This window comes from Macadamia integrifolia, unplaced genomic scaffold (assembly GCF_013358625.1).
Source record: "Macadamia integrifolia cultivar HAES 741 unplaced genomic scaffold, SCU_Mint_v3 scaffold814, whole genome shotgun sequence".
Taxonomy (NCBI): Eukaryota; Viridiplantae; Streptophyta; class Magnoliopsida; order Proteales; family Proteaceae; genus Macadamia; species Macadamia integrifolia.
This window is the reverse complement of record NW_024870546.1, coordinates 225725-252092: the sequence shown is the minus strand read 5'-3', so window position 1 is coordinate 252092 and position 26368 is coordinate 225725. Positions and strand designations below refer to the sequence as shown.

At 39.0% G+C, this 26368-nt stretch overlaps 4 protein-coding genes and 1 pseudogene across 4 annotated transcripts in view; all 5 read left to right on the top strand.

Annotated features, from left to right (window-relative positions):
- The first annotated feature begins 18 nt into the window (after window positions 1–18).
- On the top strand, window positions 19–4388 carry LOC122070060 (receptor-like serine/threonine-protein kinase SD1-7). Its single transcript, XM_042634155.1, has 5 exons — window positions 19–170; window positions 268–478; window positions 2318–2555; window positions 3707–3860; window positions 3951–4388. Exons 1-5 carry the CDS (start codon window positions 39–41, stop codon window positions 4236–4238), a joined length of 1023 nt encoding a protein of 340 aa, XP_042490089.1. The 5' UTR covers window positions 19–38; the 3' UTR covers window positions 4239–4388.
- A 1534-nt stretch (window positions 4389–5922) lies between these two features.
- Window positions 5923–10079, top strand: LOC122070059 (annotated as a pseudogene).
- A 1349-nt stretch (window positions 10080–11428) lies between these two features.
- Window positions 11429–18649, top strand: LOC122070067. The gene is made up of 4 exons (XM_042634162.1): window positions 11429–13988; window positions 14877–15309; window positions 18153–18282; window positions 18599–18649. Exons 1-4 carry the CDS (start codon window positions 11429–11431, stop codon window positions 18647–18649), a joined length of 3174 nt encoding a protein of 1057 aa, XP_042490096.1.
- A 262-nt stretch (window positions 18650–18911) lies between these two features.
- Window positions 18912–26368, top strand: part of LOC122070065 (G-type lectin S-receptor-like serine/threonine-protein kinase RKS1) — a 19738-nt gene continuing 12281 nt past the window's right edge. Inside the window, 7 exon segments of the mRNA XM_042634161.1 lie at window positions 18912–20259; window positions 20970–21098; window positions 21252–21460; window positions 21531–21741; window positions 22134–22371; window positions 24098–24158; window positions 24253–24510. Of these exon segments, the coding sequence (XP_042490095.1) occupies window positions 18927–20259; window positions 20970–21098; window positions 21252–21460; window positions 21531–21741; window positions 22134–22371; window positions 24098–24158; window positions 24253–24510 (2439 nt within the window). The 5' untranslated portion in view covers window positions 18912–18926.
- LOC122070051 (receptor-like serine/threonine-protein kinase SD1-7) lies at window positions 23818–24741 on the top strand. Its single transcript, XM_042634145.1, has 2 exons — window positions 23818–24158; window positions 24253–24741. Exons 1-2 carry the CDS (start codon window positions 24030–24032, stop codon window positions 24538–24540), a joined length of 417 nt encoding a protein of 138 aa, XP_042490079.1. The 5' UTR covers window positions 23818–24029; the 3' UTR covers window positions 24541–24741.

Below are 26368 nucleotides of genomic sequence, written 5' to 3'. Positions count from 1 at the left end.
TAACCACAGGTGCAAGAAGTAATACAAAATTCTCTGGAATGAATGGGCTTGAAGAAATTGGGACGAATCCCGAATTACCATTCATTGAAGTAGATGTTATTGCAGCTGCAACGGATAACTTCTCTCCCAATAACAAGCTTGGAGAAGGAGGTTTTGGTCCTGTCTATAAGGTGGATTCTCTTCCCACGCACAATCAATTAACATTTGGTTTACATTAATTCTAAGTTCAATTTGTAACAATAGAATCTGTTACTGATTCCATTCTAGGGTCGGTTGTTCAACGGGAAGGAGATAGCTGTTAAAAGACTATCCAAGAACTCAGGGCAAGGAATGGAAGAGTTTAAAACTGAAGTTCTATTGATTGCCAAACTCCAACATAGAAATTTGGTTAAGCTCCTTGCTTGTAGCCTCGAGGAAGAAGAAAAGATGTTAATCTATGAGTACATGCCCAACAAAAGCTTGGACTCTTTCATTTTTGGTATGCTTTGCTCAATACGCCTTGAACATCTTTTTCTTTCTTTCTTTGCTTTTTATAGATTGCTATTCTGATAGTGTTGTAACACAACCAAATGGGGAAGTGCAATCGGGGCATGCGCCTTACTTCTCATGTGTCTGAACGCAACACTATTGGTAGCATTATTTTTCTCATAAATAATTAAAGAATAATCTATATTTAACCATAGATAGTAAAAATAAGTTCTCACCATCCATGGCATGGAAAAGGGAAACGTTTTTGCATGTAAGATGAAACATCATTATGAAACTGAAATTTTTATTATCCAAAATACCTGTTACTTCCGTTTCTTTAGAAGGGTTAATTGAGTAAGAATTTATGACATGTGGGCCCCATATGCTACTGGTCAGGGTGAACCACGAGAAAGGAAAATATTGTAATAGTTACTGTTCATTCCCATCTCATCATGTTTGGATGCAAACGTGAAAAGTGAAAAAGGGTGGGATAATATTCATCTTCTTTCCCATTCCCCTTAAAGCTTGCTACCCCAACCTGTGCAGTAATAGAAGTCGTAAACGGAGAACAGAACTTGGCCAATGGTGGCATTTTAGTGGGTGATGGAAGAGTCAGAAAGAGAGGATGGGGTTGTGGTTGATTTGGTAGGTGCTGTTAGATTCAAAAAGAGGAGTTTATGTCTTTGGGAAAATCTATCCAACGTAAATAGGTTCGTCGCAAATGGATGAGAAGCTAAGCAAGATTGAGAGGGCAAAACGACTTGGGTTCATTTCAATCTCAGGTGTGATGAACATTGAGTTTTGAAAGAAAAAAAAAAAAAAAAAAATTAAAAATCCAAATGTGAAGTGAACATTAGGTTTTTAGAAAATAAACAAATGCAATTGGTTTTTTTTTTATTAAATTAAAGGTTCCTAGAATACTACTTCTCATTTTCTTCCCCGTTTTACTTTCTTGCATTTTGTGTCTTATTATTAAGCTTTAGCCCAGTTCATAGGGTGCTAGCAGTCGATGCTGCAAGCGTGTGGTGGCTTGTGGTACTACTGTGGTGGCTTGTGATTGGGGTGAGGAGCCCCTTTTTTGGCAACTATGGCTTGCAGCAATAGAAGCTCGGTGTTGTAGTAACTGAGCGCGATGGTTGGGTGGTGCAACATGATGATGAGAGATGGGCTGACATGTGGCTAAGAGAGTTTAGCCTCTAATTTGGTCGCAAAATTCCTAGAATTTTGGCAAAGTCCCTTTGATTTTGTAGGAATTTGTAGAGTTCGGATCCACTGTATGTACGATCACCTAATCGTAAATGTGAGCATTCAACACATGTCCTATTTCCTGCCATTACAAGGGTGAAGAGTGGTATATTTGAAAGTAAAAGGGATAGGTGCTGGATGCTCATATGCACGATTAGATGATCGTACAAGCAGCGGATCCTAATACGAATTGGTAAAGGGGTGGAGTGGGAGAAATGTTAAGCCACATGGAATGATAGGAAAAATAAGGTTATCTACCCAAATTTCCACTACAATTAACCAAACGCCATAACAACTCACTGGGATAGGAAATTTCATACAATAATCCCACCCATCAAAACACCACTAATCGAATAGGCCATTATCTTATGAAGATCCGATGGTACTAGACTTGGTCTCAACAATTGTGGTTAACCAATCAAGATCCAATAAAAAAAAAGAATGGTTTATTTTTATAAAATATATCTTTTTTGTTACATCCACATCTTGTAGACTAGCATTCCTTTTCTCTATTTTTCTTCTTATTACAATTGACCTTTTAGCTGGAACAAAAATGTATGGCCTATTATCAGTTTTTTATTATTTCATGCAAAAATTTGGACAGATAAAATTAAGAGTGCATTACTTGATTGGAGAAAACGATTTGAAATCATAGTTGGAATTGCTCGAGGTGTCCTCTATCTTCACCAAGACTCCAGGTTGAGAATCATTCATAGAGATTTGAAAGCTAGCAATGTCTTGTTAGATGAAGAAATGAACCCCAAAATTTCAGATTTTGGTACGGCAAGAATGTTTGGAAGAAACCAAAGTCAAGCAAATACAACCAAAGTGGTTGGGACATAGTAAGCTTTTCTATCCTTCTTTTTCCTAAGAAAAGACACAAGCATAGTTCAAGAATTGTGATTTAGTTTTTTCCTGTATGTACTCAATCTCGCTTAGATGCGTTTCAATTAAATTTGAATTCTACACCTATCTTGAAGCCAATGTTTGAGGGGGATCCATCAAACGGTTGAGCGGAGTTATGATGTGATAGGATAGGATAGAATGGGTGCACAAAAACAAGAAATTTATTGTGATTCGACACAAATGCTTACATCTCCCCACCTCCCTGTATTATCTCCTTACTAAGATTTTTTCCAAAGAGACAATAAATAGGCATCATAAAAATCCTTATAACCACACAATTTATAATTTATCCATGTATATGTAATAGACCCAAAATCAACCCTATTAAATATATTTACAAGCCTAATCATAACTATATGAAGCACTACAAAATAAATGTAGATAGGCTCCCTGCTGATGGCAATGCCGAAGGTGGGGTGTCCTATCTTCTTATTTGGATTTTTTTTTTCTTTGGTTTGATGTTCTTGTCTTTTGTTTTTAATAATATGATCCTTTTAGTGAAAAAAAAAACTGTGTGAAGCACTACAAAATAAAAAACAAAATACCAACCATTCTCCACATTGGCATGGATCCCAAGTGTGCAATTAAAATAGGGTACTAAGCTACCCCTCTCAAGCATTTCTATGAGGTAGGCAAAATTGGAGCATTAAATTGAAATGGCCAAACAACAAATTTGATCTAATCTGTCTCCTAAGTAGGATTATTATTATTATTATTATTATTATTATTATTATTATTATTATTATTATTATTTATATTTTTGAGGAGGTTACTCAACCAAGATGGAAATGGGATCTTAAAGGTAGAGCTGTTCTACAATTATGGTATTGTTTCTAGCAAAGCAAGTTAAAACTTCTTTGATTTATAATTGAATCCTAAACTTATGCTTTTTGCCTGGCATATATAATGTACAAAAAAATTTATATCTAATTTATTTTGATCATGGGTGAGATTAAATCCATGAGTTCAAAGTCAAGTAAGTTTAGTTTGATTCATGTGAATTTGGATCATATCTAATATGTTACTTCCAGAGTTCCATGGCCCCAATTAACTTCTCTTTTTTTTTTTTTTTTTAATAACCAAATAGTGGTTATATGTCACCAGAGTACGCCATGCAAGGGCTTTTCTCAATAAAGTCAGACGTATTTAGCTTTGGGGTATTATTATTAGAGATCATTAGCGGAAAGAAGAATTGTGTACGATATTCTCATGAACATCGTTCAACGAATTTAATAGAACATGTAAGTACATTTGTTTGTTTACATTATTGCACTAAAAATATTAGTTCCCATTAATCCTTATGTTTGGATAATTGTATTGAACAATTTCAGGTATGGGACTCATGGAAAGACGGTCAAGCACTAGAAATAGTTGATTCATCAATGAGGGACTCGTACCCTACTCATGAAATTTCGAGGTGCATCCAAGTTGGGTTGTTGTGTGTACAAGAAAGTGCATCAGATAGGCCAGCCATGTCAAGTGTTATTTTCATGTTGGAGAATGAAACAAAGATGCCTACGCCTAACCAACCTGGTCTCATTACAAGGAGAACCTTCAATGGCCAGGATTCATCTCCCTCTATAAATGAAGTGACGATCTCTATGCTAGATCCTCGATAGAAAGGGCAATTATTTTGCTTTATAAATTGATGGGTTGTATTGCGTAGTTATCAATTGTCTTGCTCAGTTCTTTGAGAGTGGATTAGGTTCACATACGAGAACATACGAGAACGACCTTGGTCTATGGATATAGAATCAATTTTCTCTCTCTTCATTCTGATAATGTCGCGTTTGGACGAATATTACCTAATTCCTGCCAATAATTTTTTGTGTCTTTGAAAATAAGGCAAAACCTTTGAGTTGCAGACCTATTGCAGTAACTTTGAATTTTACCACTTTGGTAGGTTCCATCTATTCCATTCCAATAACTTGCAACTACACTTGGCAGTTTAAAATTTTGGATTATTTAAACATGAACTAAAAAGCATATGTAAACAAAGGCATGATCTTTCATTAGCCAATAAATTAATTCCTATGCTAACATGCAAGTGATGTATATAATGGTTTTCTTTTAATTTTTTCAATTAAAAGAAATACAAAGAAGAATAACAAAACTCTTATACTTGTAATTTTCACAAAACAATCCCTAAACGTTACTCAAAACTAGGCTCATAACATATAAAAACAAAGAGCACGAAAAATTGGACTCAACGTAAAAAATTGTGTCAAAAAATTCATCTGTATGAGCCCGTACGGTCAATTTAAAGTAAATGATTTTAACTTTGGGTGTGAATTAGACCAAACTAGTTCAAGCAAGTGGGTCGTGGGTCGACCCAAATGGGTAAAAAATATGGATAAATAAATTTTATTTAACTTTTTCTCTCAATAATGAACCTTGAACTTTGAACTTTGAACCAATAGGTTAGTAAAAAACCCACTAATCATTTCAACACCATAGGATCTTATAAGTAAAAACTCAAAGAAAAGTAATAGACATTAATAACTATACAATAATTTATTTATTTATTTTTTTGGCTGCCAGATTCGGTTGTCGTGTTCGGTCAACATCGGCAACGTGCCATATACTGCCTCATTTGTCTTCTCGTCCCCTACAATATTTATGAAGAAAGTTTTTTCATCCGGGATCGATTTTTAATTGATTTTTCTTGATTCTACTCCATAATATCATATGAACAACCCTATAGTGTTTGGAATACAAAAATCATAAAAGAGATTTAACCATGGATATAGTTACTAAATCAAGAACAATAAATTACTCCCTTCAAAGATCTTAAAACACATAACCATATAGATTTATCATATCTATGATAATCAATGGATCACGAACCTCTATCCCTGTTCCATGTGGTTAAGGGGTTAAGTAATGGTTGTAGAGAGCATCAGTATTCTATTTATGATAGAATCCTTAAAACCCTATTCTATTCCCACAATGAAAAGAGTTAGGAATTTCCTAACTATGATGGATCTATAATTACTTGAACCGAATGAATCAATCTATATTAATCAGGTCGACATAAAAGTCCTAACAATAAATTCTAGTAAAACTCAAGAATGTGGCCATTAGCTCTTATCAGTGGCAGGGTAGAGTAGTCTGTAATAAATAAAGGACTCCATTTGTCTTAATGCATGGTCAACTACGTTAATTTGTTTTGGTAAACAACCACTTCAATTTCTTGATATGGAAAACGAAGGCTACTCAACTGTTGACGGTGGCGCCCTGGCGGGCGATTGTCATTTATGTAGAGCCTCAGGCCTCAGCCGTCCCCAGCGCTTGAAGATCCCAAAAGCATTCTATAAACCATTATTATACTCATTCTCAGTGGTTATGAATGAGAAGAAAGCATCGATCAGATGTTATGTTCCCTCCAATATGGTTATGCTTCCTCCTCTTCCGCTTCTACTCCTCCGCCTCCACCGCCACTTCCATCCCTTCCCCTACCGACACTTTAAACCCAACTGAATCAATCACCGACGATGGCCAAATCTTTGTCTCCTCTGGGAGCAATTTTGCATTGGGCTTCTTCAGCCCTGGAAATTCTAGTTACAGGTACGTTGGGATTTGGTACCACAAAGTTCCTGAAACCACCGCGGTTTGGGTTGCCAACAGAGATAACCCACTCAACGATTCCTCAGGAGTCCTCTCCCTCGCCCTTGATGGGAATCTCGTCCTCACTTCCCGTAGAGATCAGACACATCCTCTCTGGTCCACCAATGTCTCCATAAGTTCCAACACCACTGTTCTGCAGCTCCTGAACACTGGAAACCTGGTTCTATACAGCGGCGGCGACAGGAATAGGATCCTGTGGCAAAGCTTCGACCATCCAACACACATATGCCTTTCTGGAATGAAACTGGGGTTGGACCGAAGGACCGGCCTGAACCGGGTTCTGAAATCCTGGAAATCTAAAGATGACCCTAGCCGCGGGATTTACTCGTACGGGTTCGATCCAAGGGGGTTACCCCAGATTTTCGATCCGGTTACTGGAACGGTCAAAGGCTGAGCGGTGTCCCAACGATGACCCAGGACTACCTCTTCAGTTACAACTTCGTCAACACCACCGACGAGCTCTACATGACCTACTCCGTTTACTCCTCCTCCATCTTTGCACCAATCGTGATGGATGACTCTGGGGCCGTCTACCACATGATGTGGGTAGAGAGAGATCGTCGATGGAGTATATTCTATTCGGCGCCTACCGATAAGTGTGATCGCTACGGACACTGCGGGGCCTATGGGTGCTGTCGGATACAGGAGAACACGGTGGAGTGCGCGTGTCTGCCGGGTTTCCAACCCAAATCTCCAGTAAACTGGAACTTAGGGAGATGGTCGGATGGGTGCGTGAGAAAGAGAAGCCTTGGGTGTGGCAAGGGAGACGGGTTCTTGAAGTTGGTAGACGTGAAGCTTCCCGACACGTCCATGTCCCTAGTCGACAATAATCTGAGTCTCAAGGAATGCAAGCAAGAATGCTCGAAGAACTGCCCTTGCACCGCCTACGCCCCTGCAAATATTACCGGCGGAGGTAGTGGTTGTGTTGCTTGGTTTGGGAGCTTGATTGATATTCGGTATTTCTCATACAACGGCCAAGATTTATACCTACGTGTCGATGCAGTGGAGCTAGGTCTGTATAATATATATACATAACTCCACATCTAAGCTTTTACCTACTTAAGGATTTTGTTCAGGGGATGAGTATGAGTTCATGACGATGGTTTTATGTATGTGTAGCTGCACAAGCAAGAAAAGATAAAGGATTTCTTCACAACAAGCGGAAAGTGGCGATTCTTGCCGTGTTTCTTGTTGTGGGTGTACTTCTTCTCTTTACTGCCGCTGTATACCGTCTGATGAAGAACAGGAAAGGTATACAAAAAAGGGACTTCTCTTGTTTTCCTAAGAAAATATTTTTCTAATGATTGATTATGGAAGTTAATTCACTCAAACCATAATATCAAGCAACTTCTTATAATGTTAACTATGCTTAATCAGGGGACATTGAGAAGCAGCATAGCCGGTTTTCGTTTGATTTTACAACTGGTTCAAGAAGTAATACAAATTTCTCTGGGACGAATTCCGAATTACCATTAATTGAAGTAGATATCGTTGCAGCTTCCACAAACAACTTCTCTCCTAATAACAAGCTTGGAGAAGGTGGTTTTGGTGCTGTCTATAAGGTGGATTTTCTTCTCATGAATCATCAATTAATATTTGGTATACAATAACTCTAAGTTAAATATGTAACAATAGAATAGGTTACTGATTCTATTCCAGGGTCGGTTGATCAACGGGAAGGAGATAGCTGTTAAAAGATTATCCAGGAATTCATGGCAAGGAATGGAGGAGTTTAAAACTGAAGTTCTATTGATTGCCAAACTTCAACATAGAAATTTAGTTAGGCTTCTAGCTTGTTGCGTTCATGAAGAAGAAAAGATGTTAATCTAGGAGTACATGCCCAACAAAAGCTTGGATTCTTTCATTTTTGGTATGCTCTATACCATCTTAAATTTGTTTATATATATTAAGCAATAATTTATGTGTAACAAGCATGGTGACATTGAACTATCACCATCTTACATGGCATAGAGAATACAGAATTTTTTTATGCATAAAAGACAAAACTGACATTTAACTGTCCAAAATACCCCTATTGTACAAAGGTATAAACAAAAAGCCTTGCAAGGACAAAATCAATCGTGCCAAGCTTAGTGTAACCAATTATGATTAACCAATGACGGCCCAAAAAATCAAAGGTTTTTTCTTTTTTTTGTTTCTTTTTATTATTATTATTATTATTATTATTATTATTATTATTATTTTGGTTATACCAGAGTATGCATCTACATATTGTAGACTATAATTTGCAACCAGTACAATATATTTTCAATTTTTAATTATTTCATGCAACCTTGGACAGATAAAAGTAAGAGTGCATTGCTTGATTGGAGAAAGCGATTTGAAATCATAGTTGGAATTGCTCGAGGTGTCCTCTACCTTCACCAAGACTCTAGGTTGAGAATAATTCATAGAGATTTGAAAGCTAGCAATGTGTTGCTAGATGAAGAGATGAACCCCAAAATTTCAGATTTTGGTATGGCCAGAATGTTCGGAGGTAACCAAATTCAAGCAAATACCACCAAAGTGGTTGGGACATAGTAAGCTTTTCTTTCCTTATTGTTTTTCCTAAGAAAAAAGTAAGCTCAGTTCAAGAATCGTTCACTTGGTTTCTCTTGTCTATACTCAATCCTGCTTAGATGAGTTTCAACAAAAGTTGGATCTTACACCTCTCTTGGGGCCAATGAGAGGAACTCATTAAAAGCTCTAGTGGGGTAGTGGACCTGTGGTGTGATAGGATAGGATGAGTGCACTAACAAAGGAAAGAAATCAAGCAAACAATTACATACAAACATGAGAAATTTATTACAATTCAACATGAATGCCTATATCTCTCCACCTCACTGTTTGATCTCTTTACTAAGGTTTTTCCCAAAGGGACAATAAATAGGCACCTTAGAACAATTCAACCTCCAATATCGCCATAAGATGAAGTCATTATGGCTGATAAGGGTTATATGAATAAGCTTGAACCCTTAACTATCATCTGATTTACCTTATCTTTACCCTCTATGGTTGCCATCAACCTCAAAAAACCTGATCAATCTAATCCATTTTATAGGTCATTATTACACTTTGAAGGTAAAATCCACTCATTAAAAAATATTACGTTATTTCCATGGCACTAATTAACTTATAGTACTTTTTGTTATCATGCCAATATAGTGGTTACATGTCACCAAAGTACGCTATGCAAGGGCTTTTCTCAATAAAGTCAGACGTATTTAGCTTTGGGGTATTATTATTGGAGATCATTAGTGGCAAGAAGAACAATGTACAATATTCTCATGAAGATCCTTCAACGAATTTAATAGAACATGTAAGTACATTTGTTTGTCTACATTATTGCTACAAATAATATTTTCAGTTTCCATTAATTCTTATGTTTGGATGTTCTATGGGAAATTTCTAGGTATGGGACTTATGGAAAGAAGGTCGAGTATTGGATATAGTTGATTCATCAATGAGTGACTCCTACCCTGCTCATGAAGTTTCAAGGTGCATCCAAGTTGGGTTATTGTGTGTGCAAGAAAGTGCGTCAGATAGGCCAACAATGTCAAGTGTTATTTTCATGTTGGACAATAAAACAAAGATGTTGATGCCTAACCAACCTGCTCTTATTATGAAAGGAACTATCAAGGACCAAGAGCCACCTACGTCCATAAATGAAGTGACAATCACTGTGGTAGGTCCTCGATAGATGGTGCAAGCCTTTTGCATTGGTCATTGGTGACTTAGAGAGGGTAATCCATTGTATTGCAAATGTATTTACGAAGTTTAAGTTGCAAGTTGCAAATAATCCAAATCAACTTCGCAGCCTTAAAGAAGGTTGTTTAGCTACCCCTTATCTTATTTACGAAGTTATTTCATGTAGTAGTAAAAATAGGTTTTTCATAAAGTTGGAAATCATGTAATGCAGTTTTATGAGAAATGAGAGGATTTACCCTCATCGAAATAGTTTTTTTTTACTGAAAGGACAAAAAAAAAAAAAAAAGAATATTTTGATCCAAATCTTCTTGGTTTTTTTTTTTTTTAATCGATAAATCAAATTTATTAAGTAGGAATAGAAAGAATCACCCATTGCTATCATGAGATAAATTCTATTGTAGACTCCTTAGCAAAGAAGGTTGTTCAATCTCAAGCTTTAGATTCCTAGATGTTTTCTCCATCATTTATTGTAGAGGATTTCAGATGGGATTCTGGAAGAGAGATCTCGATACAGATTTTGTTGATCCTCTTTCTTGCTTAGATATTATTTGGGTTGGGTTTCGCTTCACCTAATGGCAATGCCGAAAGGTGGAGTGGAAATCTTGTTTTGTTTGGAGAGCAGGGAATATTCACGTACGTGAATGTATGTGAACGATCCTGGTCCATGGATATGACATATATTTTCTCTCTCCTCATTTAAAAGATGCCATCTCCACCAACCATGATCGTTCACTTACATTCACGTAAGTGAATATTCACTTTCCTCCTTTGTTTGGATTCATTTATGGGACGTAATTTATTTTGGATAACTTTGATGTATATTGTTCTTTCACTCTTTTTCCAATTATGATATAAAATACTTGTGATTTTTAGCCAAAAAAAAAGGGAGGGGGGGGGGGCAGCGGGGAGGATTCAGGACTCCTTGACCAGTAAATCTAATTGGGAAAAGTTGTTTGTAGTCAAGACGATTACAACATAAGTGGTAACCACTCTTTTATGTCCAATTTCAAATAACCATTGCTCATGCTAAATTGGGATTAAATTATCATTTCACCTAGAGGGTAAAGCAGAAAGAAAAGTTACAAGTTTCAAGTTTCTTTTGTATGGGTATTAATATAACTTCTCCTCTCCCCCTCCTTCTCGTCTTCCCTCTCTCTCTCTCTCTCTCTCTCTCTCTCTCTCTCTCTCTCTCTCTCTCTCTCTCTCTCTGTGACTCCTGCTCCCCTTCGGCTCTCCCCTCCCCCCCTTCCTTCCTTCACTACTCCCGATTGGAGTCCCGTTCTGACTATTCTCATTGGTCATTTGAAAGCAACCGCTTCTAGGTTTAAATAATGAACTGCAGGTAAGTTTAATTAAATCCTCACTACTTCTCTTGGACAGAGTTACTAAAATCACAATTGACCGGGAATTTATCTTTAATCATAGAGCAGATAGAGTCTCTAACCTGTGGATTCTTTGGAAGCGCAATCTGAGAATGCCTGTGGTTGTCTCTAATTCAGAGCAACATATAACTGCCTCTATGTCTTGGGGGGCTCATCGAATTCAGGTGACATTTGTGCATGCCAGCTGCTTCAGAGCAGAGAGAAGAATTTTATGGACGCTTTTGGCGGCTGATTCCCCTTTGGTTCCTACCCCGTGGGCGTTGATGGGTGATTTCAACGCCACTCTTCACTCTCATGAAAAGCGAGGCCCAGGGAACTTTAGTCTAGGCTCTGCAGCGGAGTTTGGAGCCATGGTAGATGCTTGCTCCATGTCTCAGGCTCCCTCGATTGGCAGAAAATTCACTTGGACAAACAATCGACGCAGTGGAAATGTTTGTTCGGTTCTGGACAGAAGTTTCTGTAACGAAGAATGGCTTGACAGTTTTCAGAATTGTTCTCAATATGTTCTTCAACGTATTGGTTCTGATCATGCCCCATTGCTTCTTATGTCTGATTATAGTCAGAGGCCTCATAATTGCCCATTTAGATTTCACCGATTCTGGATGGATCATGACGATTTTGATAGAGTGGTGGCGGATTCTTGGTCGGAATGGATTTCGGGAGCGCCTATATATGTCCTTGTCAATAAGCTTAAAAAACTCAAGGGTGTGATCAGAGACTGGGCAAGGTCTGTTTTTCCCCATCTGGATAGGGCGCTGGAAGAGGCAAAGAGGGATTTAGCTCGGATTCAGGAGCAGATTGATATACAAGGTATGGATGATCAGTTATTTGCCTTGGAGGCTGAGGCTAAGACTACACTGATCAAGGTCATGGAGAATCATGAAAAAATGTGGGCTGAAAAAGCAAGGATTAGATGGCTGAAATTTGGTGATAGGAATTCCAAATTCTTCCACCTTTCGACAAAAATGAGGAGGAATAAGAATACGATTAGATCACTTAAGAAGCAGGACGGCTCTATGGTTGATGATCCCATCCAAATAGGGAACTACATAGTGGATTTCTATGAGAATTTTCACAAAATTACCCCGACGGTTCAGCATGAGGAATTACTGGATAATATTCCCTTGATCTTGAACCAAGCTGATCAGTACCACTTGGATGGCCTCCCTGGTGATGCTGAGATTAAAAAGGCTGTGTGGGAGCTTGATCCGGATAGCTCGCCTGGTCCTGACGGCTTCCCTGGGGCTTTTTTCAGAAGATGCTGGCACATTGTGGAAAAAGAAGTGAGCAATGCAGTCAGATTCTTTTTCAGCTCGAGCTACATGCCGCAGGGTGTGAATAATAATTTCCTTGTGTTGATTCCAAAGGTAGATGGGGCTGATAATCTAGGTAACTTCCGGCCCCTATGCATGGGCAATTTCTTCTGCAAAATTATTACAAAGGTGATGGCATTGAGGTTGGAGCCTCTGCTTCCCAGATTAATATCTGATGAGCAAGGAGCTTTTCAAAAAGGAAAGATTATCCATGATAATATTACTGTTGCTTCAGAGCTTGCAAACTTGATGTTCTCATCCACCAGAGGAGGGGGTATTGGAATAAAAATTGATATCAGGAAAGCCTATGATACAATTGACTGGAATTTTATCTTTCAGGTTATGCATAGATTTGGTTTTTCTGAGCGATGGACAGGCTGGCTCAACCAAATTCTAATATCTTCTAAGATTTCAATTCTAGTTAATGGAGGTCCGCAAGGCTTTTTTAATGTGGAACGAGGCCTGAGACAAGGTGATCCGATTTCGCCGATGCTGTTTATCATTGCAGAAGAAGTTCTATCTCGGGGATTGAAGGGGTTAATCCAGTCGAACCAAATAAAGCCAATTCAGGGCCCAAGTGGCGCTGAAACTCCAGGGCACATTTTGTTTGCGGATGATATCTTTATATTCACCAATGCTTCCCAGAGGTATGTCCACAATCTAAAAAATTTTTTGATAAAATATCAAGAATTTTCAGGTCAATGCATCAATCTAGATAAAAGTAAGCTCTTCCTCGGCAAGATTAATTCAGCAAGGAGGCAAAATATCTCTAATATTTTGGGAATTCGAAGTTGTTGTTTCCCTACAAAATATTTAGGGGTTGAAATCTTTAAGGGTCGGTTAAAAAAAACTGCCCTCATGACTGTTATGGACAGTGTGAAGAAGCGCCTTGCAGGGTGGAAGGGTAAGCTTCTTTCAATGGCGGGAAGAACAGAATTAGTCAGATCTGTGATTTCTAGTATCCCTACTCACAATTTTGCTGTATACTGGTGGCCCTCATCTCTTTTAGCTACTATGGAGAGGTGGATGCGAAACTTTATATGGACAGGGGAGGTGGAAAGTATGAGAGCAATTACAGTGAAGTGGAATACTCTGTGCAAGCCCAAAGAAGAAGGGGGTCTAGGGATCAGAAAGCTAAGAGATTCAAATAAAGCTATGTTGTGTAAAATGGTTTGGAGAATTAAACATGGGAAATCGAATGCTAGTTCATTTCTTCGTGCAAGATTTGTTAAAAAGGATGGTAAATTTTCCAAGGGAAGCAGACCTTCATCAATTGCCCTAGGGATTCGGAAGTCATGGGATTTTGTGTCAGACCACGAGAGGTGGGTTATTGGCAATGGTAATTTGACAAACTTCTGGAAGGATAAATGGTGGGGACCTAAATCTCTGATGGAGGAGATAAAGACTATGGGCCTTTCCCCCCCTAATACTAATGCCAAAGTGTGTGATTTTATCCAGGATGGTCAATGGAATTTCCCTATAGTACAGTCTGTACTTCTAAATAATATTTTTACCTCTATCAAGAAGATAGCTATTTGCCCTGATCAGAGGGAGGACTTCTGCGCCTGGGAATTATCTCCTATGGGGAATTTTTCTACGGCTTCTGCATGGGATGAAATTAGAGAAAAATCACCAAAAGTCCCTTGGTTCTCTTTGATTTGGAGGAAAGGTCTTCCTCCACGGTATTCTACCTTAGGATGGCGGCTTGTTCATAGGAAACTCCCAACAGACGAGCTGATCAAAGCGAAAGGTATCATGATGGCATCGAGATGCTTCCTTTGCAACCAAGATGAAGACGGCATTGACCATGTATTTATTCACTGTCCATACTCAACTGGCATATGGGAAAGGTTCTGTGTTTGTTTTGGGATTTATTGGACGATGCATCAATCTATAGAAGGATTGATAACATGGTGGAAATCCAAGGCAAGAATCTTAAACTTAAAAAACCCATGGCTGCTGAGCTTCTCAATCATTGCCACTAATATTTGGTGGGAGAGAAATAGACGAAGCCATGAGGACAAGGCTCGATCTGATGTGCATATTTTTAAATTAATTTGCCATGAGATTGGTCTTTGCTTGGGTAGTTCGAAGGGTGAAGTGAAGAGTATCAGCGATCTCTTATGCTGCAGGAAATTGGGGTTACATGTAGAGGCCCCTAAGTATGTTCCGCCTCTAGAAGTTCATTGGTGTAAACCCCATTCAAATTGGTTTAAAATCAATGTAGATGGGAGTTCTCTGGGAAATCCAGGAAGGGCAGGTGCGGGTGGCATTGCTCGTAACAAAGAGGGTCAGATTTGCAACTCTTTCAGTATTTATTTAGGCATTAAAAAAATCTTTGAGGCTGAGTTTGAAGCGGTTTTGGAAGGACTAATCATGGCAAAGAGATATGGGGCGACTGAAGTGTGGGTTGAGTCAGATTCGGCTGGTGTAGTGTCTGCTGTGCAGAAGAACCAAGTTCTATGGTTAGTGCTTCAACGATGGAGAGCGATTCTCCCATATTTGAATTCTATTTCGTGGAAAATTTCTCATTGTTTTCGCGAGGCAAATGTGGTTGCAGATTATTTGGCAAGGAAGGCTTCAAAATCAGGAATCACAGAGACCTCTGTGACATTCCCCAGTCATATTATGATGGAGATTGAAAATGATGCAATGGACAGGCATAGATTTAGATTCTGCTAGGGTGTTTCTTGCTTTCTCTGCTGATGGCCATGCCGAAGGTGGAGAGAGTAAGTTTCTCTAGGGGTCTCGGCTGTGTTCCATTTCTTTTATGTTGGTGTATTTTCCCCTTTTATTTTAATAATATCATCTTTTAACAAAAAAAAAATTGACCGGGAACAAGGTCAATGATGGCTCTTCAATAATCTAAAAATATCGAACCAAAGAAGAAACTTGATGGAAGATCAACGAAGCAAATCTTAACATCTGGCACCCACAAAGTGTCCTCACAGGGCAATGGGGCCATAATTCCTTTTCTACCCTTTGAATAAGGAATTTTATTTATTTAAATCCTCTTATACTGTTGTGTGAAATTAAATCATTTATCCACATCTTAAAAGTGAAACTAGTTAAGTTGAAGGACATATGAAGTCCGGTTAAAAGATCTGCTTGTAACTTTTCTGGTTAGAGATGGATCCAATCTAATTTATTAAAAAAATAACTTTGCAATCTTCTTCTTCTTCTATTTATTTTATTTTATTTTAATTTATTTTATTTTTTGCAACGAATTAAATTTATTGAATAACAACCTCACGAGCGAGGGGAATATTACAACTATCATAGTACAGAGAAAGTTCAGCAAAAGGAGGAGGGGGAGGGGGAGGGGGAGGGTGATTCTAGACAACAAAGAACTTATGAGAAGAACCAAAAGATGCAAATGCATCGGCTACTGAGTTGGCCTATCGATACACATGGTGATATTGCACCTCTTCAAAATTGCTGCTTAGTTGAAGGCAATAAAAAATGAGATGTAAACTTTGCAGTCTACTCATCTGTCATGATTCAGGCTCCTTCTTGACTCTGATTCGGATTAGAATCGATTCCAGTCAATTCCCTTTTTCCTTGCCAAATCCGACTTGGCCACCATTTGGAATCAAAATCGACCTCGATCCACGATATTATTCATAAATATACAAGGAGACTAGGTAAACTCCTAGCTTTAAGATTATGTACTTTAGGATGTAGTGGTTCACCTTCTAAAACTCATGTCCTTAGGTTTTAGTAGGAAATGCCAAGAACAGATCAAGTTCTCGTACGAGAATCATTTTCTTACAAGGTTAATTCACACAGATGAAATTCACCCAACAACCAAATCTGGTGGATTTCATCTGTATAGATTAGCCCGTACGAGAATGGTTCTCATACGAGAACCTGATCCACATTCGAGAATGCCATACTTGTTTGAGGGACTCCTTTCTTAAGGTCTATCCTTAGAAGGTTAAGGTTGTCGCCAATTTCTTGGACACTTTGTTCCTCTTCTTCTAATATTCACATATTACTTAAAAATAAAAATAAATAAAAAGGAGATAGACTTCCTCTTTCCGTTCTATTAATCAGGGATGTCAATTCTAAGCCCGCACCGGTAGGCCCGACTGAGCCCGACCTGAACTGGCCTATTTAATAAACGTGTCGGGCTTAGCTTGTCGGGCACCCAACCAGCCCGACTCATTTAAGAAGCCCTCTTGAACCGAGCCATTTAGCCTGACCGACCCTACCCTTTTAAAACTGCCTAAATACCTATTTTACCACTACTAATGCAAAATAATAGTAAAGACTTTGTAATAAAAAAATCTATGATAGATGATGTTGAACACGGTATTACATCCAACTTTGCAATAAAATAAAATAGGGTATTGTAAGAAGTTTTGATAGGGAGTGAATGATGGGCAGACAATTCTTGTGGAGAACAATCACTTCGGTACTTGTCATAATCTTTTTTTTTATTTAAGAAACAACCATGATCTCATATATGATTAACTGTGGAGAGTTTTTGGATGACTGTGTGACCTTTACTATGTTCAAATGGAAGATTTCTAGACATTTAATTAGCTTAAAAAAGATTTTAGGGGGAGCCCGTTTAGAGCCTGTTTAGATTTAAGTAGGTCAACGGCCCGTCTTAGGTAGCCCGATTAAAGCCCGACACTGACAGGCCTAATTACAAACTTTACCATGCCCCCCAAACCTAGGCCCGTTTTGAGTAAGCGGGCATCCACAGTGTAAAGGTTTCACACTGCTAGGCCTGGTTAGGCCCGACCGAGACTAGCCTAGCCCGACCAATTGACACCTTTACTATTGATCAAATATGGAATGTCATCACTTTGGAAGTGAGGAATAAAATCCTTTATAGGTGTGCCATGTGCCCAGATTCTTTTAGAAATGGGCACTTTATTTTGGCTTGGGATCTTCCACTTGTTTCTCATCCCCATAATTTTGATAAAGCATCTTTTCTTTTGTTTCTCCCCCCTTTTTTACTGTTCGGTTCTTTTCTTAGCATGTAATTTGCCCCGACCATAGTTTTGTCCACTCCCCTTAAATCTTCGGTGTTGGTTTTTGGATAGTGATACGGTAAAAATTGATTGAATGATCTTCGTTGCAGCTCTTGGTGCTCCAGCTGACTTGCACAAAAGAGAGGACAGGGGAAAGCTAGGTTGACCCGACAGGGGACTCTCCGATGCCTAAGTCAGATCTTTTCACAGCAAATGCTCAAGAGAGCTTTTTCAGTAAAAGAAGTGATCGATCCCCCATTGAGGGAGGCTTACCTTGATATTTATAGGCTGCTCATGGAGAGAGGATGGGAGACCTTTGTGGAGAGTCATGTTAGACATAGAGTCCTTGAGGGTAATGGCTCTCTAATGCTGGGAATATTCCAGATCGTAGGGTATACTAGGGAAATATTCCCCTCTTATCTCGGAAATGCCAACCGTGTGAGGAGTAGATGTCTCTGGTGATGTGTAGTGGGTAGAGTTCTGTCCTTGTGAATAGGAATTACGTTCTTTGAATGTAGGAGTGGACAAGAGCACGTCTCTGAAAACCTTGTTGTCGACATTGGGCCGAAGTGGCAGCACGGTCAGATGAGATGCCGAGATGGCAGCACGGCCAGATGGAGGGTCAAGATAACAGCACGGACTGATGGAGTACCGAGGTGGCAGCACGGCCAGATGGAGGGCCAAGGTAACAGCACGGGCCAATAGAGTGCCGAGGTGGCAACTCGGGCTGATTGATGGCCGAGGTAGTAGCACGGCCAGATAAAGTATCAATGTAACATTGGTCAGGACACTCCTTGCCCGTGCCGTGGTTAGAGAGAAATGCCCTCATCAGATAGCCTATGACTTGACTTTGTATTTTGATTTTTCATTTTTTAATATATTTTTATTCATCTAAAAAACAAAAAACTTGACTTTAAGCTTTACTCGCTATTGTAATCTGGTCTTTGCTTTTGAAATTTCGCAGTCAGGAAATCAAGACAGGATCGAGCATGAGATAAAGCAGGGTAACGTGTAATATTTACCAAAAAAAAAAAAAAGGAGTAACGTGCAATAACTCCATTTGCCTTAATGCATGGTCAACCACGTCAATTTTTTCTTGGTTTAAAAAAATAAGTCCCACCCAACCGTTGACGGTGGCGTACATATGTCATTTACGTGGAGCATCAACTTTTAGAAAAAGCACTCTTTATATGAACTACTCTTGTATTTTGGAAAATGAAAGGCCACCCAATGACGGTGGCAGTCGTATGTCATTTATGTAGAGTACTGCTAGTGTGATTTAGTAGTTGTGAATGATAAGAAAGCATCGATCAGATGTCATGCTCCCTCCAACATGCTTTTGCTTCCTCCTCTTCCACTTCTGCTACGCCACCACCACCACCACCACCACCGCCACTGCCCCCATTAGTTCTCCTACCGACACTCTAAACCCAACTGAATCAATCACCGATGACGGCCAAATCGTTGTCTCTGCTGGAAGCAGTTTTGCGTTGGGCTTCTTCAGCCCAGGCAATTCTAGTTACAGGTACGTTGGGATTTGGTACAACAAAGTTCCTGAAACCACCGCGGTTTGGGTCGCCAACAGAGATAACCCACTCAACGATTCCTCAGGAGTCCTCTCCCTCGCCCTTGATGGGAATCTCGTCCTCACTTCTCGTAGCGATCAGAAACATCCTCTCTGGTCTACCAATGTTTCCATAAGTTCCAATACCACTGTTCTGCAGCTCCTCAACACCGGAAACCTGGTTCTATACAGCGGCGGCGAGAGGAATAGGATCCTGTGGCAAAGCTTCGACCACCCGACACATATATGGCTTCCTGGCCTGAAATTAGGGTTGGACCGGAAAACTGGTCTGAACCGATCCCTGACATCCTGGAAGTCCAAAGACGACCCTAGCCACGGGATTTACTCGTTCTGGATGGACCCAAGGGGGTCACCCCAGACCTTCTTGTATAAGGGATCGGCTCCACTCTATCGATCCGGTCCATGGAACGGTCAAAGGCTAAGTGGTATTCCAGCGATGAACGAGGAGGGCTCACTCTTGAGGTACTATTTCGTCGACACCAACGACGAGCTCTACATCATCTACGACAGCTACGATTCCTCCATCTTCGCACCAACCGTGATAGATGACTCCGGGGCCATCCAGCCGATGATGTGGACAGAGAGTCGATGGAATACATTCATTACGTTGCCCAGCGATAAGTGCGACTACTACGGACACTGCGGGGCCTACGGGATATGTCAAATACAGAAGGACACGGTGGAGTGTTCGTGCCTGCCAGGTTTCCAACCCAAGTCTCCAAGAGAATGGAACTCGACGGAATGGTCAGAGGGGTGCGTGAGGAAAAGAAACCTTGGTTGTGGCAGCGGAGGAGATGGGTTCCTGAAGTTGGTAGGCGTGAAGCTTCCCGACTCGTCCATGTCCCTTGTCGACAAGAATCTGAATCTCATGGAATGCGAGCAAAATTGCTTGAAGAACTGCTCTTGCACCGCCTACGCCCCTGCTGATATAACCGGCGGAGGTAGTGGCTGCGTTTCTTGGTTTAACAACTTGACGGACATTCGGTATTTGACTTACAACGGCCAAGATTTATACTTACGTGTGGATGCAGTGGAGTTGGGTCTGTATATATACATCAATTCCTATTTTTTTTTGGAAAAAAAAAATAATTGTTACTTTTAGGGGTGCAAGGACCGTCCTAAGCCGGAAGGGGGCCTGGGCTGAAATATCCTGGCCATGGGGGTGGGTAAAGTTAGGAATTTTTGTCTCTGAATCAGGGTACGTAGGATTAGGCCACGAGTCGGGCTGAGTTCAGCCAACTGTGTCTTCTTCTTCCTCCTTATATTCCCATGTCAGGCAAGAAATCAATTGAAGAATATAAAAGAATATGGATCAGGTTCTCATTCAAGAATGATTTTCGTATGGGTTGATTCATATAAATAGAATTCATCACAGAGTTGGTAGTTGGGTGGATTCCATCTGTGCAGATCAATCCCATACAAAAATGGTTCTCATACAAGGACTTGATCTGCTCTCGATATAAAATGGCTGCATCTTCCTGCCTTTGTGGGGTTGAAGTATAATGTGCATGAGCATAGATGTCTAGATAGTTCATCATCAATGAATTATGGGCTCAATTAAAGAGATTCAGAGTTGTGTTGGGATTTTGAAAAGCCTGGCCCAATCCGACCCTGTTGCAGCCCTAGTTACTTCCATCTTCTATTTCTACTTTACCAAAAAAATCTTCTATTTCTAAGCTTTTACATTATATAAGGATTTTGTCGTGTGGATGAGTATGAGTACATGATATATGGTTTTATGTATGTGTAGCAGCACAAACAAGAAAAGATAAAGGATTTCTTCACAACAAGCGGAGAGTGGCGATTCTTACCGTGTCTATTGTTGTGGGTGTGCTTCTCTTTGTTGCATTTGTGTATGGTTTCACAAAGAAAAGAAAAGGTAAGGAAAAAGGATATTTTCTTATGTTTTATTAGCTTCACCAGTGGCTAGTTAGTGGGTTGAACTCATTTTCCTATTGATTGATTATGGAATTTAATTCACTCAAAACACAATACCAAGCAACTTCTAATGATGTAAACTATGCTCGATCAGGTGCCACTGAGAAGCAGCGTAGCCGGTTCTTAATTGATTTCACAACTAGTTCAAGAAGTAATACAAATTTCTCAGGAATGAATGGGTTTGAAGACAATGGGATGAATCCAGAATTGCCATTCATAGACCTAGATGTTGTTGCAGCTGCCACGGACAACTTCTCTCCCGAGAACAAGCTTGGAGAAGGTGGTTTTGGTGCTGTCTATAAGGTAGATTTTCTTCCCACACATCATCAATTAACTTTTGGTTTACACTAATTCTAAGTTCAATTTGTTTCAGGGTCGGTTGTTCAACGGGAAGGAGATTGCTGTAAAAAGACTATCCAAGAATTCAGGGCAAGGAATGGAAGAGTTTAAAACTGAAGTTCTACTGATTGCCAAACTTCAACATAGAAATTTGGTTAGGCTCCTTGCTTGTAGCCTCCAGGAAGAAGAAAAGATGTTAATCTATGAGTACATGCCCAACAAAAGCTTGGACTCTTTCATTTTCGGTATGCTTTGCTCAATACCATCTTGAATTTGTCTTGTTTAAAGAAATAATCTCAATTTAACCATAGATAGTGATAATACGTTGTCACCATCCATGGCATAGAAAAAGCAAAACATATTTGCATGCAAGATAAAACATCATTACGAAACTAACAATTTGGTTATCCAAAATACCCTTATTGTACAAAGATCTCTGAACCGATGGTGCCAAACTTGGTCTAACAAATTGTGATTATTAACCAATCAAGACCCAACAAATAAAAGGTGATTTTATTTTCTTACATACTGTTTTTTTTTTTTTTGTTATGTATATATCCACATCTTGTAGATTAGCATTTGCTACTTGTATGTTCTATTATCAAATTTTAATTATTTTATACAAAACTTTGGACAGATAAAACTAAGAGTGCATTGCTTGATTGGAGAAAACGATTTGATATCATAGTTGGAATTGCTCGAGGTGTTCTCTATCTTCACCAAGACTCCAGGTTGAGAATCATTCATAGGGATTTGAAAGCTAGCAATATACTGCTAGATGAAGAGATGAACCCTAAAATTTCAGATTTTGGTATGGCAAGGATGTTCGGAATAAACCAGAGTCAAGCAAATACGAACAAAGTGGTTGGGACATAGTAAGCTTTCTTTCTTTCTTTTTTTTTTTTTTTTTCTAGTAAAAGAAGCAAGCCTAGTTCAAGAATAGTGCATTACTTTCACCTGTCCGAAGTCAATCCCGCTTAGATGAGTTTCAACCAAATTTGGATCCTACACCTCTCTTGGAGCCAATGTTTTCCCATTAAAAGGTTGAGCCGGGCTGTGGTGTGATGGGATAGGATGAGTGCACAAACACGAGAAAGAAATCAGACAAACAATTTTTTTTTTTTTTTGCTAAGAGTTAGCAATTGAATACCATTAACGTTAAGAGAATGAGAAATCACAATCTAAAAACAAACTATTGGAAAGAAAAATTTATTATGATTCGACACAAATGCCTACATCCCTCCACCTCCTATTATGATCTCTTGTACTAATATTTTTCCCAAGAAGATAATAAATAGAAAACCTAATTTCTATACAATTATAATTTCAACCATGTATTTGTAAGAGACCCAAGATCAACCCAATTATTTATTTACAAGAGTACCTTTAATTCTCCAAAAGACTTTGTTAACGCCTCCCCTGTTTTACCTTTAATTATTTTTCGATTTACCTAATTTTTGTTTGTATCTTGGCTCCCTTCTCTGCTGATGGCAATGCCGAAGGTGGAGTAGAGTGTTAAGTGTGGTCTCTGTATTGTTTCTTTTTTAATTTCTCCTTGTATGACTTCGGCCTTTCTCTTTCTTCATAATTAATTCATTCTTTGCTCACCTTAAGCAGAAAAAAAAAATAAAAAAAAATAAAAAAAAAGGCCCTCCCCTGTTTATATCATCCCCAATTTGCTTAGCATCGGACTAGACACTAAGCTAAAGTAATTATCAAAAATGAAGGAATGTGTTTAAGAATTGGAAGATATAAAGATTAAGGTCAAGGTGGATGCTCATAAGATCATCAAAAGGGTTTCAGGTCAATATTTTGATGGGTGGTAATGCAAGGACTTCCACGCACCATATACCATTGGGAACCTTTTGTTTAGCTTTCAATAAATGTATCTGTTAATGATATACCAAGAGTCTATGAACTCCATTTGAAATTTCTTGGCTATGTTTGTGCCTGTGCTAATAAATCTACCAACTCATCGAAAGCTCCTATAATCCATTTATGTACGGATCCCAGGTGTGAAATTCAAATATGGTACTAAGCAACGCCCCCCCCCCCCTCAAATATTTGTGAGATAGGAAAAATCAAGCATTCAATTAAAATATCCGAACACTAAAATTTATCTAATCCGTCTCCTGAGTCCTGACTAGATTTTAATTTATTTATTTATTTTGAGAGGTTACTCAACTAAGATGGAAATGGAGTCTTAGAGGTAGAGTTGTTCTACAATTATGGTATTGTTTCTAATGTGTCTGCTAACTTCGTTGTTTCATGCTTGATCAAAACTTAGGCTTTTTTTCCTTGCCTATATCATGTTCAAAAATTCTTATATCTAATTTATTTGGATCCTTGGTGCAATTTAAATCCATGAATACAAACTCAAGAAAATTTAGTTTGAATTTTGTGAATTTGGATCATATCTTATCCATCCCATAAGTCATTATTAAAATTCAGGGGTAACATCCACTCACTAAAAAATATTTTGTTACTTCCATGGGCCTAATTAGTTTCTGTTTTTCGTTTATGCCAATACGTCATGCAAGGGCTTTTCTCAATAAAGTCAGACGTATTTAGTTTTGGGGTATTATTATTGGAGATCATTAGTGGTAAGAAGAACAATGTACGATATTCTCATGAAGATCCTTCAACGAATTTAATAGAACATGTAAGTACATTTGTTTATCTACATTATTGCTGCAAACAATATTTTGAGTTCCCATTAATTCTTATGTTTGGATGATTCTATGGAACAATTCTAGGTATGGGACTTGTGGAAAGACGGTCGAGTATTGGAGATAGTTGATTCATCAATGGGTGACTCCTACCCTGCTCATGAAGTTTCGAAGTGCATCCAAGTTGGGTTGTTGTCTGTGCAAGAAAGTGCGTCAGATAGGCCAACAATGTCGAGTGTTACTTCCATGTTGGAGAATGAAACAAAGATGCCTATGCCTAACCAACCTGCTTTTATCATTAAGAGAACTATCATTGGCCAAGATTCATTTACATCCATAAATGAAGTAACGATCACTGCGATAGAGCCTCAATAGAAGATGCAACCTTTTGCTATGTACATTGATGAACAAATTATATAGTTTAATAATTCATTGTCTTGCAAATGCATCAACAAAGTTTAAGTGGTAAATAGTTCAAATCAACATAGCACCGTTGAAGAAGGTTGTTTGACTTCCCTTTATTGTAAAGTTATAAATTTCAACCAGGAAATGTCCCATCCAATGGGACTTCTTTTTTTTTTTTTTTTAGAAAGTTATTCAATGCAAGGTAAATATGGTTTTTAAAAATTTAAAAATCATTTGATGCAATTTTATGTGAAATGATAAGATCTAGTATCGTTGAAATGAAAGTGTTATACTAAAGCAGAAAAAAAAAAGTAAGTTTGCAATCTTCTATTTGTTGGTGTATGATGTCTTGTATTCTGTCGCAGTTTAATCCAGGAAGTACTGGTGCAGCACCTAGACAGCCAGGACGGCGGTCCCGCTAGCCCGCTAACCGGCCGTGGGGTTGCAAGGGGGGCAGGAGGCCCCCCTGCACAGCAGGGGGTGTAGGGGGGCGCAGCCCCCCCGCTCGAATTTTTTATTTGAGGGCAATTGTAGTTTAATCCGGATTAGGTTGGAAATTGTAATTTGATCCAGATTAGGGTTTTTTTCCGCTATATATTTGTAGCGAGGGTTTCTTTCTCTATAATGCAAGCAATACGGAGAGGTGTGAGGAAGAGCGTTGTAACCCTATTCTCCATTGATAGTGAAGCAGGATCTCATCTCACCGGGGACGTAGGCAACCTTGCCGAACCTCGTAAAATCTGTGTGCATTGTTTGTTTTGTTTTTTTCATTATCTTCTGCATCGTTTTAGGGTTGCGTTTCTACAAATTGGTATCAGAGCTCTAGGTTTCCGTTTTCTAGGGTTTACTATCACGATGGCAGGGAAGGGATCGAATGTCAAGTATGACATCGAGAGGTTTAATGGGAAGAACAATTTTACCCTATGGCATCAAAGGATGAAGGATCTTCTGATACAGCAAGGTTTGGCGAAAACGTTGTTGGGGAAGTCGAAGAAACCTGAAAAAATTACTGACGAAGATTGGGAAGAGATGGAGGAAAAAGCGGTAAGTGCTATTAGATTAAATCTTTCTGATGATGCCCTACAATATGTTGTGGGTATCGATTCTGCATCGCAGTTATGGGCGAAACTTGAAAGCATCTACATGACGAAGTCCTTAACGAACAAGTTGTTCGTGAAAAAGCAATTGTACTCTCTACAGATGGAGGAAGGTACGGATCTATTAGAGCATCTTAACATGTTCAATCAGATCATAAGTAAACTTGCAAACCTGGAGGTTAAGATCGAGGATGAAGACAAGGCGTTACTATTGCTGTCGTCGCTCCCAGAATCATATGATCATCTAGTAACGACTCTCTTGTACGGGAAGGAAACCATTGAGATGGATGAAGTCGCAGCTGCCCTCATGTCCAATGATACAAGGAAGAAGCCAGTAGTACGAAATCTCAAGGAGAAGATTTTTTCGGAGGTGACAAGGAGCAGGAAAGAGGGAGATCAAATCAGAAGGGATCTGGGAAGAGTCGATCGAAATCAAAAGGGCAAAGACAAAGGTCTCTTGTTACTATTACAAGAAGGAAGGTCATATGAAAAGAGAGTGCTTGAAGAGGAAGGCGGACTTAAAGAAGAAATGTGTAGATAAAGCATCTGAGGAAGCTAGCGTGGTTGATAGTTCAGATGGAGATGATGGAGATGTACTCTCTATATCATCAGGTAAGAATCAACTTTCTGATTCTTGGATTTTAGATTCTGGATGTTCATATCACATGTGTCCGCATAAGGATTGGTTTGATACATATCAA

Excerpts from the sequence above, each read along its gene's own strand:
- LOC122070051 (XM_042634145.1), top strand. The coding sequence starts at position 24,030 with ATGCAAGGGCTTTTCTCAATAAAGTCAGACGTATTTAGTTTTGGGGTA. Across the intron at positions 24,159-24,252 it reads CAACGAATTTAATAGAACAT|GTATGGGACTTGTGGAAAGA; the intron begins GTAAGTACATTT and ends GAACAATTCTAG.
- LOC122070067 (XM_042634162.1), top strand. The coding sequence starts at position 11,429 with ATGCCTGTGGTTGTCTCTAATTCAGAGCAACATATAACTGCCTCTATG. Across the intron at positions 13,989-14,876 it reads GAGGTGGGTTATTGGCAATG|ATGGGAGTTCTCTGGGAAAT; the intron begins GTAATTTGACAA and ends AAATCAATGTAG. Across the intron at positions 18,283-18,598 it reads TAACAGCACGGACTGATGGA|TCAGGAAATCAAGACAGGAT; the intron begins GTACCGAGGTGG and ends GAAATTTCGCAG.
- LOC122070060 (XM_042634155.1), top strand. The coding sequence starts at position 39 with ATGAATGGGCTTGAAGAAATTGGGACGAATCCCGAATTACCATTCATT. Across the intron at positions 2,556-3,706 it reads ACCAAAGTGGTTGGGACATA|TGGTTATATGTCACCAGAGT; the intron begins GTAAGCTTTTCT and ends ATAACCAAATAG. Across the intron at positions 3,861-3,950 it reads CAACGAATTTAATAGAACAT|GTATGGGACTCATGGAAAGA; the intron begins GTAAGTACATTT and ends GAACAATTTCAG.